Source organism: Ornithorhynchus anatinus, chromosome 14, assembly GCF_004115215.2.
Source record: "Ornithorhynchus anatinus isolate Pmale09 chromosome 14, mOrnAna1.pri.v4, whole genome shotgun sequence".
NCBI classification, from domain to species: Eukaryota; Metazoa; Chordata; class Mammalia; order Monotremata; family Ornithorhynchidae; genus Ornithorhynchus; species Ornithorhynchus anatinus.
The window spans coordinates 47395867-47409112 of record NC_041741.1 but is presented as its reverse complement, the minus strand read 5'-3'; the positions used below and the strand labels follow the sequence as shown (position 1 = coordinate 47409112).

The window sequence follows — 13246 nt, the reverse complement described above, 5'->3', positions numbered from 1 at the left end:
GAGGGAAAGAGAAAGGGGGGAGGAGGAGGAGGAGTAAGAGGAGGAGGAGGAGGAGGAGGAAAAGGAGAGGAGGAGAAAAAGGAGAGGAGGAGCAAGAGAGGGAAGAGGAGAAGGAGGAGGAAGAGGAGAAGGTGGAGGGGGAAGAGGAGGGGAAGGAACCAGTCGGGGTGGGGAGGACCGGGACCGAGGAAGGCTCCGCCCTAGCCCTGACCCCCAACCTCCCTTCCGGGGGTGCCCGGGGCCCCCCGGGGTCCGGCCCCGACCCCCCGCCACCCCCTGCCCTCGGGGAGCCCCGGGGGAGCCCACCTCGGGAGCCATCCGGCCCGCCCCCCTCCAGTTCCCCCTCGGGGAGGGAGGAGCCGGGCGGGAGACGCTCCTGATCCTCATCCCGATCCCGCTCCCCTCGGCCGGCCCGCCTGCCCCCCTGCCCCCCCTGCCCCCCGGTCCCCCTGCCCCCCTGCCCCCCGGTCCCCCCGCCCTCCCGCCCCCCGGCCCCTCCGGCCCGGTGCGCGGGCTCTCGGGGCGAAGCTGCGAGGCTCCGGAGGGGCGGGAGGAGAGAGGCGGACCCTCGGACGGCGGCCGGGGCGGGCGGGCGGACGGACAGGCAGGGACAGACAGGGACGGACAGGGACAGACAGAGACAGACAGAGACACACCGAGAGACCGACAGACGGAGCGGGAGCGACAGCGACAGCGACAGCGAGAGCGAGAGCGCGCCAGGAGCCTCGACGGGCCACTTCTTCGTCGGGGGTCCGTCCATCCTCTCCTCTCCCCTCCTCTCCCCTCCTCTCCCCTCCTCTCCCCTCCGGGCCGGGGCGGCTAAGGAGAGCCCTCTCCTCCGGCCCGTCCGGCCCGTCCCCTCCCCTCGCCCCCCACCCCCGTCGGTCCCCCGGCCCGCCCAGCCTCGCCCCTCCTTGGCCGCTCCTCCCAGCTCCGGCCGGGCCCGGCCGCCCGGATGCACAGCTGAGATCCCCGCTGCTCCGCCGGCTGCTGCTGCTGCTGCTGCTGCTGCTCCTCCTCCTCCTCCTCCTCCTCCTCCTCCTTCCCTGTCCTTCTTCTCCTCTGGCCTCCTCTTCTCTTCTTCTTCCTCCTCCTCTCTTCTTCTTCCTCCTCCTCTCTTCTTCCTCCTCTCCTTCTTTTTCCTCCTCCTCCTCTTCTTCCTCCTCTCTTCTTCCTCCTCCTCTTCTTCTTTTTCCTCCTCTTCTTCTTTTTCCTCCTCCTCCTCCCCTGTCCTTCTTCTCCTCTGTCCTCCTCCTCCTCCTCTTCTTCCTTCTCCTCCTCCTCTTCTTCTTTTCCCTCCTCCTCCTCCTCCTCTCTTCTTCCTCCTCCCCTCCTTTTTCCTCCTCCTCCTCCCCTGTCCTTCTTCTCCTCTGTCCTCCTCCTCCTCTTCTTCCTTCTCCTCCTCCTCCTCTCTTCTTCTTTTCCCTCCTCCTCTCTTCTTCCTCCTCTCCTCCTTTTTCCTCCTTCTCCTCTTTTTCCTCCTCTCTTCTTCCTCCTCCTCTTCTTCTCTTTCCTCCTCCCCCTCCCCTGTCCTTCTTCTCGTCTGTCCTCCTCCTCCTCCTCCTCCTCCTCCCCATCCTTCTTCTTCTCTGTCCTCCTCCTCCTCCTCTCTTCTCCTTCCTCCTCTCTTCTTCTTTTTCCTCCTCCTCTCTTGTTCCTCCTCTTCCTTTTCCTCCTCCTCTTCTTTTTCCTCCTCCTCTTTTCCTCTTCTTCCTCCTCCTCCTCTTTTCCTCTTCTTCTTCCTCCTCCTCTTTTCCTCTTCTTCTTCCTCCTCTTCTTCTTCCTCCTCTTCCCCGTCCTCCTCCCTCCTCCTCTTCTTCTTCCTCACCCTCCTCCTCCCCCCGGTCTCCCCACCCTGCCCGGCCTCCGACCCCGGGCCTCGGCCGGCCGCGGCCGGTCCTGCCCCCGGCAGCGGGCCCCGGGGTTGGGGGAGGGTGCCCGGGCCGTCCGCGGCCGGCATGAGGTGGTGACCTTCCCGGGGGTTCCCCCCCACCCCCGGCCCCGGCCCGGGCCCGGCCGGATGGAGCGGGGCGGCCTCTGGGGCCTCTGCTGCCTGGTCCTGCTGGCCCCGGGCCGGGGGGCTCGGGTCGCCCCCGGGGAGGCCGGGGAGGTCAAGGACGAGGACCCCCGGGCGGAGGCCGGGCCGACCGAGGCCTCGTTGCCGCCCCCCACGGAGGCGTCGGCCGGCGGCGACCGCTGCCGGGGCTACTACGACGTGATGGGCCAGTGGGACCCCCCGTTCAACTGCAGCTCGGGGGCCTATCACTACTGCTGCGGCACCTGCGGCTACCGCTTCTGCTGCCAGGACCGGCCGCGACGCCTGGACCAGGCCCGCTGCTCCAACTACAACAGCCCCGGCTGGACGCCCACCGGCAGGCCCCCCGCCCGCCCGGACGACACCCCCGGCCACCCCGCCCGGGACAAGACCAACGTCGTCGTCGTCTACGTCGTCTGCGGCGCCGTGGCCGTCTTGATGCTGGCCGCCGTCCTCGCCAAGCTGGGCCTCGAGCGGGGCCGGGGCCCCCGGACCGAGATGACCGTGGCCAGGTGGGTGACGCTCCCCGCCCCTTCCCCTCTGCGAAGGGGAAGCCGCTTCTGCGCGCCATCGTGCCGACTGAGCGCTCGCCGCGGGCACGGGGCTTAGCGGCAACGGGCCGGCCTTGGGAGGCAGAGGTCGCGGGATCCCATCCCGCCTCCGCCACTTGTCGGCTGTGTGACTCTGGGCCGGTCGCTTCGCTTCTCTGGGCCTCGGTGACTTCACCTGGAAAATGGGGAGAAAGACTGTGAGCCTCACCTGGGACAACCCGATGACCTTGTCTCTACCCCGGCGCTTGGAACCGTGCTTGGCACGCAGTAAGCATTTAAGAAAATGCCATCATTTATTTATTTATTTTTGACTCTCAGAAGAAGAAGAATGACGGTTTCTGTAGGCGCCAGGCCCTCTACCAGGCGCTGGGGTGGATACGAGCACATCGGGTCCGACACCGTCCCCGTCCCACGCGGGGTTCACGGTCTCCATCCCCCTTTCACAGAGGAGGGGACTGAGGCCCAGAGAACTGACTTGCCCGAGGCCCCACCGCACACAGGTGGCGGAGTTGGGTTTAGAACCCATGACCCTCTGACTCCCAGGCCTGGGCTCTATCTGCTACACCACGCTGCTTCTGCTTACAGCGCTTAGAACAGTGCTGGGTGCTTAACGGATACCACCATCATCATCATTATTATTATTCTGCTCTATTCCCCACTTCCCCGGGAGGACGGGGGATGGCCCTCGTGACCTTTCGGGGGACCTTTCGGGCTCCGGGACCCCTGACCTCAATCGGTGGTACTCACTGAGCTCTCCCTATGAGCAGAGCGCTGTATATCTCTGCCGGGCCCGTCCTTCCCCCTCCCCGAGGGCACGGGATGCTCCCCGCCCCCATCCTGTGAAATCTCGGGGAGTGGACACACACGCAGGCGCACAGAGGGCCGTGAGCTGGGCGCCCGTGCTGCCCCACGGGGCGATGAGGGGTCACTCTAGGGGTCCGCCTGCGGTGGATAGCTGATCTTCCCTCTCCCACCCCCTCCCCTCCTTTCCCCTTGCCCCACCCCCAAACCCCGGGGACCCTTCCCAGGCCGGACCTGGAGGCAAAGACCCCCCCCCCCATCTCCCCACCTCTTTGGGCCTCGGGGGCTCCTGGGGAGGTCGGGTTGGCTAATGCCCCTCGTCTGCCGGGAGGGTGGGTGAGGGGGAGGAGAAAGATGAGGGTCCCGGCTCTGCCGGGTAGCTGCTCCGGGGGGTCCCCTCTGGGGGTCTTGGGCACCGGGTGAAGGTCCCGGCTTCACCCGGGGAGGAGGCCGCCGGGTCCAAGGTCACCAGCCCGGGAGAGAGACAGAGACAAAGATAGACAAAATCAGACAGACTGGCGGCCAGGGTTGGGGGCTCAGGAGACTCTGTTTGGTTAATAATAATGATGATGATGATGATGATGGCATTTGTTAAGCGCTTTCTATGTGCCAAGCGCTGGGGTAGATTCAAGGTAATCAGGTTGTCCCACATGGGGCTCACAATATTAATCCCCATTTTTCAGATGAGGGAACTGAGGCACAGAGAAGTGAAGTGACTTGCCCAAGGTTCGGATGGCTGGAGTGAGTGGGTGTGGGTGTATGAGAGAGTGTGTGGGGTGTGTGTGTGTGTGTGCGTGAGCACGTTAGCACCCGTGTGAGCCCGTGTGTCGGAGCAAGTGTGCTTGTGGCTTCTATGATCTAATGTCCTGGGTTTGTGAGCGGGGGAGGGAGGCTTATGGGCTCCTCCGGGGGCCTGGTGAGTGTGGTATAGATGCCTGTCTACTTGTTTCGTTTTGTTGTCTGTCTTCCCCTTCTAGACCGTGAGCCCGTTGTTGGGTAGGGATCGTCTCTTATCTGTTACCAAATCGTACTTTCCAAGCTCTTAGTACAGTGCTCTGCACACAGTAAGCGCTCAGTAAATACGATCGAATGAATTAATTCATGCAAGGGAGTATGGTGGGGGGAGAGGGTCTGTGTGAGCGTGCACACTCTAAAGAATTTTGGGTATCTGTGGGAGGCCACCAGGTCTGCGTTCCCTCGCCTCCTCCGGGGTGACTCCTCAGAGGAATTGAGGGGCTCTGGGGAATGGGGTGGAGGGATGACACACAGAAGAGCAAATGCTGTGTCTCCCCCCGACCCCCTACCTCAGGAGCCCACCCGAGGCCCAGCAGCCGCTGCAGGCAACTTACCTCTCTCCTTCTCCCCCCATCTCTCCGCTCCCTGTCACTCCCTCTCTGGCTCAGTTCTCCAATCTTTCCTCTCTCTCTCCGGCTCTCATCTTTGTCTCTCGTCCCTTCGGTTTGGCTCTTTTCTCCTGCTTCACCTGCCCCTTCTCGCCCCACCCGCGCTTAGGTCCATATCCGCAATTCATTTATTTATATCAACATCTGCCTCCACCCCTACACTGTAAGCTCGTTGTGGATAGGAAATGAATGTGTCTGTTAGGTTGTCATATTGTATGCTCCCAAGCGCTTAGTATAGTATTCTGCCCTCAGTAAGCTCTCAGTAAATACAATTGATTGATGTGTTTCCTGTTCCTCCATAGGCCCTCTTCTCGACTGCCTCCCTCCCTTCTCTCTCCTATCTTCCCCACTTCATTCTCTCTCTCACACACACGCACACACTCCCTCCCTCTTCCACTGTTGCCTTCATTGTTCCTTCTGCTCCTTTAAAGGGCCCCTCTGGCCCCTAACCCGGAGGGACCCTCTCCCCCCCAGAGTCATGAATCCTAGTGGGCTGCGGAAAGGCTGGGGGGAGGGATGGAGGGAAGGGAACATGGTCTCCCCTACTGCCCACCTCTGCGAGCCTATGGGAGAGGTGCCCCAGCCGGGATACAACTGTGGGCCTGAAAGTGAAGACCAGGAAGTAGAAGAGGAGTGGGGACCCCCCCCCCATCTCCCCATTCTGCTGGCCGCCTCCAGACCCAGACACTCCCCGAGGGGGAAGGGGGACACGCAGCGGGGTGACTTATCAGGAACGGGTTCATCCATCCTTCCCCTGGGATGGACGAAGGGAGGCAGCGTGGTCTAGTGGATAGAGCACGGGCCTGAGGGTAGGAAGGGCCTGGCTTCTAATTCCGGTTCTGCTGTGAGACCTTGGGCAAATCACTTCACTTCTCCGGGCCTCAGTTCCCTCATCTGTAAAGTAGGGAGTAAGACTGTGAGCCTCATGTGAGACAGGGACTGTGTCCAACCCAATTACCTTGTATCTACCCCAACTCTTAAGTATAGTGCCGGGCACAGATTAAGTGTTTAACAAAGACCACAGTTATTATTATGAACCACCGGTGTTAGGAGGCCACCGGACTCCGAGGGTAGTGAGGGGGGATCAGGGGCTTTTTAAAAAATATTTGTTAAGCGCTTACTACGTGTCAGGCACTCTTGACCCAATCTGCCCTGGCCTGCCCAGCTAGGCCCATCCCACCACAGAGTCCCAGCCATCCTAAATCCAAACCAGGGGTCTCTCTCCCCTGAAAGGCTTTGTGGCCTCTTTTTGTAAAATTGGCAACTCAGAAAGGGAGGGGTGGAAAGAGTAAGGTCGTCACAGGACTTCGTTTTGCAACCCCATCCCCTGGACTATAATGGACACAGGTCCTCTTTTGCTGTCTGGCCCATGGCCTCATGGCCCAGGTAATGTGAGTGTGGAGTGAGGGAGTAGGGAGGGAAGACCTCCTGGAGGCAGAGGGTTTTTAGGCAAGCCAGAATGAAAACCCCTTGAAGGAAGGGATGGTGTCTTCTAATTCTATTATACTCTCCCAAGTGCTTAATCCAGTGCTCTGCACTCAGTAAGCACTCAATCGGGATGACCGATTTGGAGGCGGGGAGGGTTTGACCAAGATGAAGGAGGTGATAATTCAGGTGAGGGGAAAGAGGTGAGCCATAGGCTGGGGGCGGGAGAGTCCAGACCTAGGGACAGCCAGGATTGCTTGGGAGGAGCAAAAAAGAGTGTTTTGGAGCAGAGGTTTCATTGGAAAGGAGGAGCCAGCTGGTGGAACGCCTCGATACCAATGGTCAGAAGCTCTTTTTTATTGCGGAGGGCAGTGGGTAGCCACTGGAGGTGTTGGAAGAGAGGAGTGTTGTGCTCTGACGAAGGCTTTGGAAAGATGACCTGGGCAGTAGAGTGTGGGAGAGGCGAGAGAGGGGAGAAACTGGAGGCAGAGGCCGGGGAGGAAGCAGCTAAATTCCGCTGGGAGGGCTTGTCTAGGAAGAGCACCAAGCGCACCCATCCCGACCCGCTTGCGGTGCTAAGGCGTGGGTGGAGGCAAGGGCAGGAGGCCGGTCTCTCTAGTTCATTCATTCATTCGATCGTGTTTATTGAGCGTTTACTGTGTGCAGAGCACTGTACTAAGTGCTCGGAAAGTACAATACAGCAATAAAGAGAGACAATCCCTGCCCACAACGGGCTTACAGTCTAAAGGTGGGGAGACAGACATCAGAACAAATTGTAAGATCCTTTTAGGCAGGGATCACGCCTACCAACTCTATCCTAATCTGTACTCTCCCAAGGGCTTAGAGCAGTGCTCTGCACGCAGTAAATTTTCATAAATTCCACTGATTGATCGATCGAGGTGAACCAGGGTCAAGGAATCTGAAGGCCTCAGGCTGGTTTGGATCTCAAGAGGTCAACTGATCCATCCATCTGCCCTCAATCAGGACCACTTTTTTTTCATGTTATTTGTTAAACGCTTTGTGCCAGGCACTGTACTGAGCACTTAGATACACGATAATCAGGTTGGACACAATCCACGTCCCAAATGGGGCTCACAGTCTTGATCCCCATCGTCCCTCCTCCTAACCTTAATCCCTCAAACTGTGGGGGCCGTCAATCTCCTCTTGATCGGTCTCAGGAAAAAGGGAGCTCTGGGGCTGGGATTTTCCTCACGAGGCTGGGTGCTAAACCAGCGTGTCGGAAGATTGTCTTCTCCTCTGTATGGGGAACGTTTGAGCGTTTGTGAGGTGAGATGAGTGGACAGAAAGAGAGAGAAGTGTGTGTGTGAGCGTGTGTGCCTGGCTCGTGCCGTGGGTGGAGCGCCGGGGGCCGGGAGGCTACCGCCATCCTGTCAGAACACATCTCCTCACCTCCACTGGGGCGTGCGGACCCGGCCTGTTGCCTTCCCCGAAATCCGAGCCACCAGGCGGGTCTGGGAGGGGAGGGAGCCCGGAGGGAGCCCGGAGACCCGCTCCCACCCCGCGGCCCCCGCCCAGGGAGACCCCGGCCTGGCCTGTCCGCCCCGGAGACTCGGCTCCCGGGGGCCCGAGGGTCGCTAGGCCCGTATGGCCCAGGCCAGCGGCCCGCTAGGCCTCAGGGCCTCCGCTCCAACCTCTCGCCCTCCCCTCCCACCCTGCCCCGTGCCTGCTGTGTGACCTTAGGCAAGTCACTTTGCTTCTCTGGGCCTCAGTTCCCTCATCAGTAAAATGGGGATGAAGAGGGTGAGCCTGGATTAGTACAGTGCCTGGCACCTAGTAAGCGCTTAACAAATGCCATCATTATTAAGTGACTTGCCCAAGGCCACACGACAGACAAGTGTCGGAACTGGGATTAGAAGTCAGGTCCTTCTGACTCCCAGGCCTCCTGCTCTACCCGTCAGGCCACACTGCTTCTCCAGCCCACACGCAGGGAGAATGAACTCTGCCGAGCACCGTGCGTCTATGTGAGCGGGACAGCTGGGGGTGGGATGGCGGGGAGAGGAGGGGTAATTAGGAGAGACTTCCTGTGGGGGTGTCGGGGGTTTGAGAGAAGCTTTGTAGAGGGGAGGGATGCAGCTGGGTTCCAGCTGGGAGAATGGCGTAGAGAGGGGAGAGGAAGGGGTGGAGCAGTGAAATATTTCAGGCAAAATGAGCAGGTCTCCGTGGCAGATTGGACGGGGGCAGAGGATGAGGGAACCGAGTCAGAGGTGACTCGGGGGTTATCGGTATGAGGGAGAGGCAAGAGGGGGGTGGGGGCAGACCTCCAAGGATCCTGGCACGGTCGCCCACAGCAGCTGCCGAGCTGGGTGTCCTGCCCTCTGAGGCCGGAGATTGGCACGAGGGAAGGGGTGGGTGCGCCTGAGTATTCGCGTCAGTCGATCGTATTCATCGAGCTCTTAATAATAATAATAATGATAATGTTGGTATTTGTCAAGCGCTTACTATGTGCCGAGCACTGTTCTAAGCGCTGGGGTAGACACAGGGGAATCGGGTCGTCCCACGTGGGGCTCGCAGTCTTAATCCCCATTTTACAGATGAGGGAACTGAGGCACAGAGAAGTTAAGTGACTCGCCCACAGTCACACAGCTGACAAGTGGCAGAGCTGGGATGCGAACTCATGAGCCCCGACTCCAAAGCCCGTGCTCTTTCCACTGCGCCACGCTACTGTGTGCAGAGCCCTGTACCAATCGTAGCACGGCCTAGAGAATGGAGCACGGGCCTGGGAGTCAGAAGGACTTGGGTTAAAATCCTGGCTCTGCTACTTGTCTGCTGCCTGACCTAGGGCAAGTCACTTTACTTCTCTTTGCCTCAGTTACCTCATCCGGGATTGAGACTGTGAGTCCCGCACGAGACAGGTACCGTGCCCAACCCGACTTGCTTGTATGCCGCCCAGCGCGTAGTACAGGGCCTGTCACATGGCAAGCGCTTAACAAAAACCACAATTATTAATATTATTACTGGTATCACTGATGCTGGGCTGAACTTGTAGGGATGGGAGGAGGCCCAGAAGAGAGTGGGGTAACCCCATTTCCAGCTGGGGAAACAGAACTTGGAGAGATTCGTCTGGGGTCACCCGGCCGAGTGGAGAACTCGGAGAGATTTGGCCCCCATCCAACCCTCTGTGACTTGGTGGATCCGACGGCCTCTTGGGCGAGCGGCTTGACCCGCCCCTTCTATCCTCTGCCCTCCGCCAGGACCCTCACTGACCTCCTGAAGCAGCCTGGTTCGGGCTCCCCGGACCCCCCGGCCGGCCCTCAGCGGAGCAGCGTGCAGGTGCAGATGGGCGAGGGGCTGCCCAGGGGCTCCCCGCGGAGCGGCACAGGTAAGCAGGCCTCGCCTGGGCGGCGGCGTGGACAGAAAGTCCGGGAAGAGGGTCGGCAGCCGCTCCTCCGGACCCCTCTCCCCTTCATCCATTCATTCATTTTTACTGAGCCCTTACTGTGGGCAGAGCACTGTGCGAAGCGCTGGGGAGAGGACGATGTAAACAGACCCGCTCCCTGGCCCTACCTCCACACCACTTCCCCTTGCTCTTCTCTGCCAGGCTCGGAGCACTGCCCCAGATCTGTCCGGTCTCTATCTCCGTCAGCTTCGCTGCTCTCATCCTCTTCTCCCTTGGAGGATTAAGGGACCTTAACGTCACTGAGCTGGCCCAGCTCAGCCCCCCGTCACGGGGAGGCAGAGTCCGGAGCTCCTGTTGACGCTGTGGTGCCCCGTGGCTGGGTTGGAGGCTCCCCCTGGGCCTCGAGGGCGAGTAGGGGATGTGGCACACCTCTTGGGCTGGAGAAGGGACTAGAGGGTGGTGGCTCTCCAGGCCCAAGGCCTCCCCGATGCCGGGGGGATTGCCAATCTTCCTGGACGAGAGCCCCTGGGCCGCCGGAGACGGGTCAGGGAGGGGAGGGGATTTCATCCCCTCCCACCTCTTCTCGCCAGACAAGCCACACCTGAACAGCGCCGGCCTGGGCACCGGCCACGTGCCCCAGCTCGGGCTGGCGCACCCTCACGCCGGCCGGCTACATGTGGGCAGCAGCATGACCCTGCAGGCGTCCGGCTACGCCAAGTATGCCACCCTCAAGGCCGTGGGTAAGCAACACCGCGTGGGACACCCGGGGAGGGAGGAAACCAGAATGGGATCAAGCAGGTCGGCACTCCTCTCCTCCTGTCCTCCACGCCCCCGGCCTCCGGTTTCCGCGCCGCCCCCCGCCCCGAAATCCCAGCCTTCGGTCCCCCCGCCCCCCCCCCCGATCTCCAACCTCCAGTCCCTCCCCACCAGTGACTTGCCCGGGTCAATGTCGTTTCGGTCACGGCCCCGGGGATATCCCAGCCGATCGGGACTAGCAGTGTCCCAGTCCGCGGGCCCAGCACGCCGGACCTCCCCTCCCCAGCTAATCAGCACCCGGGATGCCCTCGCCTCCGACCACCCGACGTTCCCAGGTTTCCACCTCAGCCGACCGGCGTTCTTCATGCCAAACATTTGTTTTCGGCTGCCCGGCAGGTGCCAAGAAATGCAGGGGGGGAGAGAGGGAGAGAAGGAGGTAGGGAGAATCCATCCATCAGTGGCATTTCTTGAGTGCTGACTATGTGCAGAGCCCCGTACTGAGCGCTTGGGAAAATACGACAGCGGCGTGGCTCAGTGGAAAGAGCACGGGCTTGGGAGTCAGAGGTCATGAGTTCGAATCCCGCCTCTGCACTTGTCAGCTGGGTGACTGCGGGCGAGTCACTTCACTTCTCTGTGCTTCAGTTACCTCATCTGTAAAATGGGGATTAACTGTGAGCCTCACGTGGGACAACCTGATTACCCTGTATCTACCCAGCGCTTAGAACAGTGCTCGGCACATAGTAAGCGCTTAACAAATACCAACATATATACGACAGGGTCAGTAGACACAATCCCTCCCCACAAGGCACTCTCGGTGTAGCGCCTCCCTCCGAGCTCCTTGCCTGGCTCTGAGCCTGGGCTGCGGGGGAGATAGGACTCCCCTCTCTCCGTCCTCCAGCCTGCCCCGACCTGAACGCCCACACCTGCCTGGGTTCGCCCCACGTCTCACCCGCTCTCTCTCCCAATCAATCAATGGTATTTATTGAGCTCTCCCCGTACGCAGAGCACCGGGCCGAGCACGTGGGAGCGTACAAGAGAGTCGGTAGACACGTTCTCTGCCCACGGTGAGCGCTCCATCAATGCCGTCGATTGAACGACGGGTCGAGAGGGACACTGGTAGAGCTCGGGTCTGAGAGTCAGAAGGACCTGGGTTCTGATCCCGACTCCTCCCCTCGTCTGCCGTGTGACCTTGGGCTTCACTTCTCTGTGCCTCAGTTACCTCATCTCTAAATGGGGATGAAGACTGTGAGCCCCCTGTGGGATGTGGACCGTGTCCGACCCGATTAACTCATAACTACCCCAGCGCTCAATACAGTGCCTGGCGCGGAATAAGTGCTTAACAGATACCATTAAAAAGAAAAACAAAAAGAAAACAAACCCCTCACGTCTGTCCCCGCAGAGAGCGCACCCGAGGAGTTCTACAAGCGCTTCCCGGCGGCGGACCTGCCCCCGGCGGGCACCCTGTCCTTTCCTCCCCGGCACCCCAAGGACCTGCCCACGCTGTTGGACGGCTGCCCCTGGAGGGGGGAGACCACCCCCGGCTCCAGAGTCAAGGGCGGGAGGACCAGCGCCCAGCCCCCGCCGCCCTCCAACCCCGCCTACGGGGGCTGGGAGCAGAGTCGCCCCCGACTGCACGGCCATGCCCCCCGCCCTCACCACGCCCATCACCCCCACCCCCACCACCCCTCCCCGGACCCCCGGCCACACGGCTACGTCCCCCAGAGGCAGGTCAGCGTGGAGAAGCTGCCCGAGGCCTTCGGCCAGCCGACGCCACACTACGGCGTTCCCCGACGGCACCTCTCCACCAACAGCAAGACGGAAGTCACCGTGTGAGCCGGGTCGGGGGGGGGGCCTGCCGACCCCCGTTATCCTCTGTCGCTCCCCTCGTCACCCCGGGCCCCTCCCCACTGTCACGAGAGCAGTGGGAAACGGGGAGCGGGATGCGGGAGCGGGGCCGCAGGCCGGGCCGTCGAGGCTTCAAACTGACCGCGGGGGCCGCTGGGTCCGGTGGCGGGGTGACGGCCTCCCATTGGCAAACGGGAATCCGGAGGGGGCGGCGGACCCCCCCCCATCTCCCCCCGGCCCGGGGACCACCCTCTGGGACCTAGCCAGGCTGGCGCAGAGGCTCCGGCCCGGCTTTGCCGCCGGGGCCCGCAGCCGGTAGAGCCCCCGAGCCGGGGTGGAGTTGGGGGGGACCGAAAATTGCCTCTCCTGCCGCATGTCGAAGATCCCTTCCCTGCCCTCCACCCCCCGCCCCCCACCAGAGATATGGACCACCTCCTTTTCCTGTGGCAGCAGCTGCGGGGGGGCTCCGCGCAGCTCTGGGAGTCGGGGGGAGGGAGAGAGAACGAGCCAGGGAGCTGCCGTGGAGCCGGGCTGGGACCGCAGTTAGGACCGTTTTTCTGGGGAAAGGACTGGGCCTCCCCCTCCCCTCTCGGCCCCTCCGTGCCCCCTCCCCAGTCTGTGCTCCCTCCACACTACTGCCCCTCCACCTGACTGTTCCCCCTCCCCAGCAGGGTGGGAAAGAACAGGCACTTTCTTTCCTCTATCAAAGCCGGATTAAGGCCCTTGGAAGCGGGGAGAGAAGGGGGGGAATGGGGGGTGGGGGGGAAATCTCACCTGAAGGGCTATGGGCGGGGCCAAGGAGCCAAGGGCAGGGAGCTGTGCCCATCTGGCCCTGCCCCCTGTATCGATGCCTTCCCTCCCCCCAAATAAACACGCCCCAGCCCTCTTCCCCCACAAGCTGGGGGTCCGGCGAGGAGCGGGCTCTGGTTATTTCACTGGCTTCGTTTGTGTACCTTCCCAGCAGACGGCCCCCGGCCCGTCGCTGAGCCGGCCTAAGCACGGCTTTGCGAACCGGTACACGTACACACGTGAGCACACAGCCTCCCGCACCTGCGTGTCCACATCTACCCGC

At 61.6% G+C, this 13246-nt stretch overlaps 1 protein-coding gene across 1 annotated transcript; it reads left to right on the top strand.

Moving 5' to 3' along the window:
• The first annotated feature begins 1889 nt into the window (after positions 1-1889).
• SHISA8 (shisa family member 8) lies at positions 1890-13114 on the top strand. The gene is made up of 4 exons (XM_029078546.2): positions 1890-2547; positions 9428-9555; positions 10164-10313; positions 11729-13114. Exons 1-4 carry the CDS (start codon positions 2021-2023, stop codon positions 12160-12162), a joined length of 1239 nt encoding a protein of 412 aa, XP_028934379.1. The 5' UTR covers positions 1890-2020; the 3' UTR covers positions 12163-13114.
• The last annotated feature ends 132 nt before the right edge of the window (positions 13115-13246 follow it).

What these genes read in the sequence shown, in the direction of transcription:
- SHISA8 (XM_029078546.2), top strand. Translation starts at nt 2,021, where the DNA reads ATGGAGCGGGGCGGCCTCTGGGGCCTCTGCTGCCTGGTCCTGCTGGCC. An exon ending in ACCGAGATGACCGTGGCCAG is followed by an intron (nt 2,548 to 9,427) that starts GTGGGTGACGCT and finishes GCCCTCCGCCAG; the next exon opens with GACCCTCACTGACCTCCTGA. An exon ending in CTCCCCGCGGAGCGGCACAG is followed by an intron (nt 9,556 to 10,163) that starts GTAAGCAGGCCT and finishes TCTTCTCGCCAG; the next exon opens with ACAAGCCACACCTGAACAGC.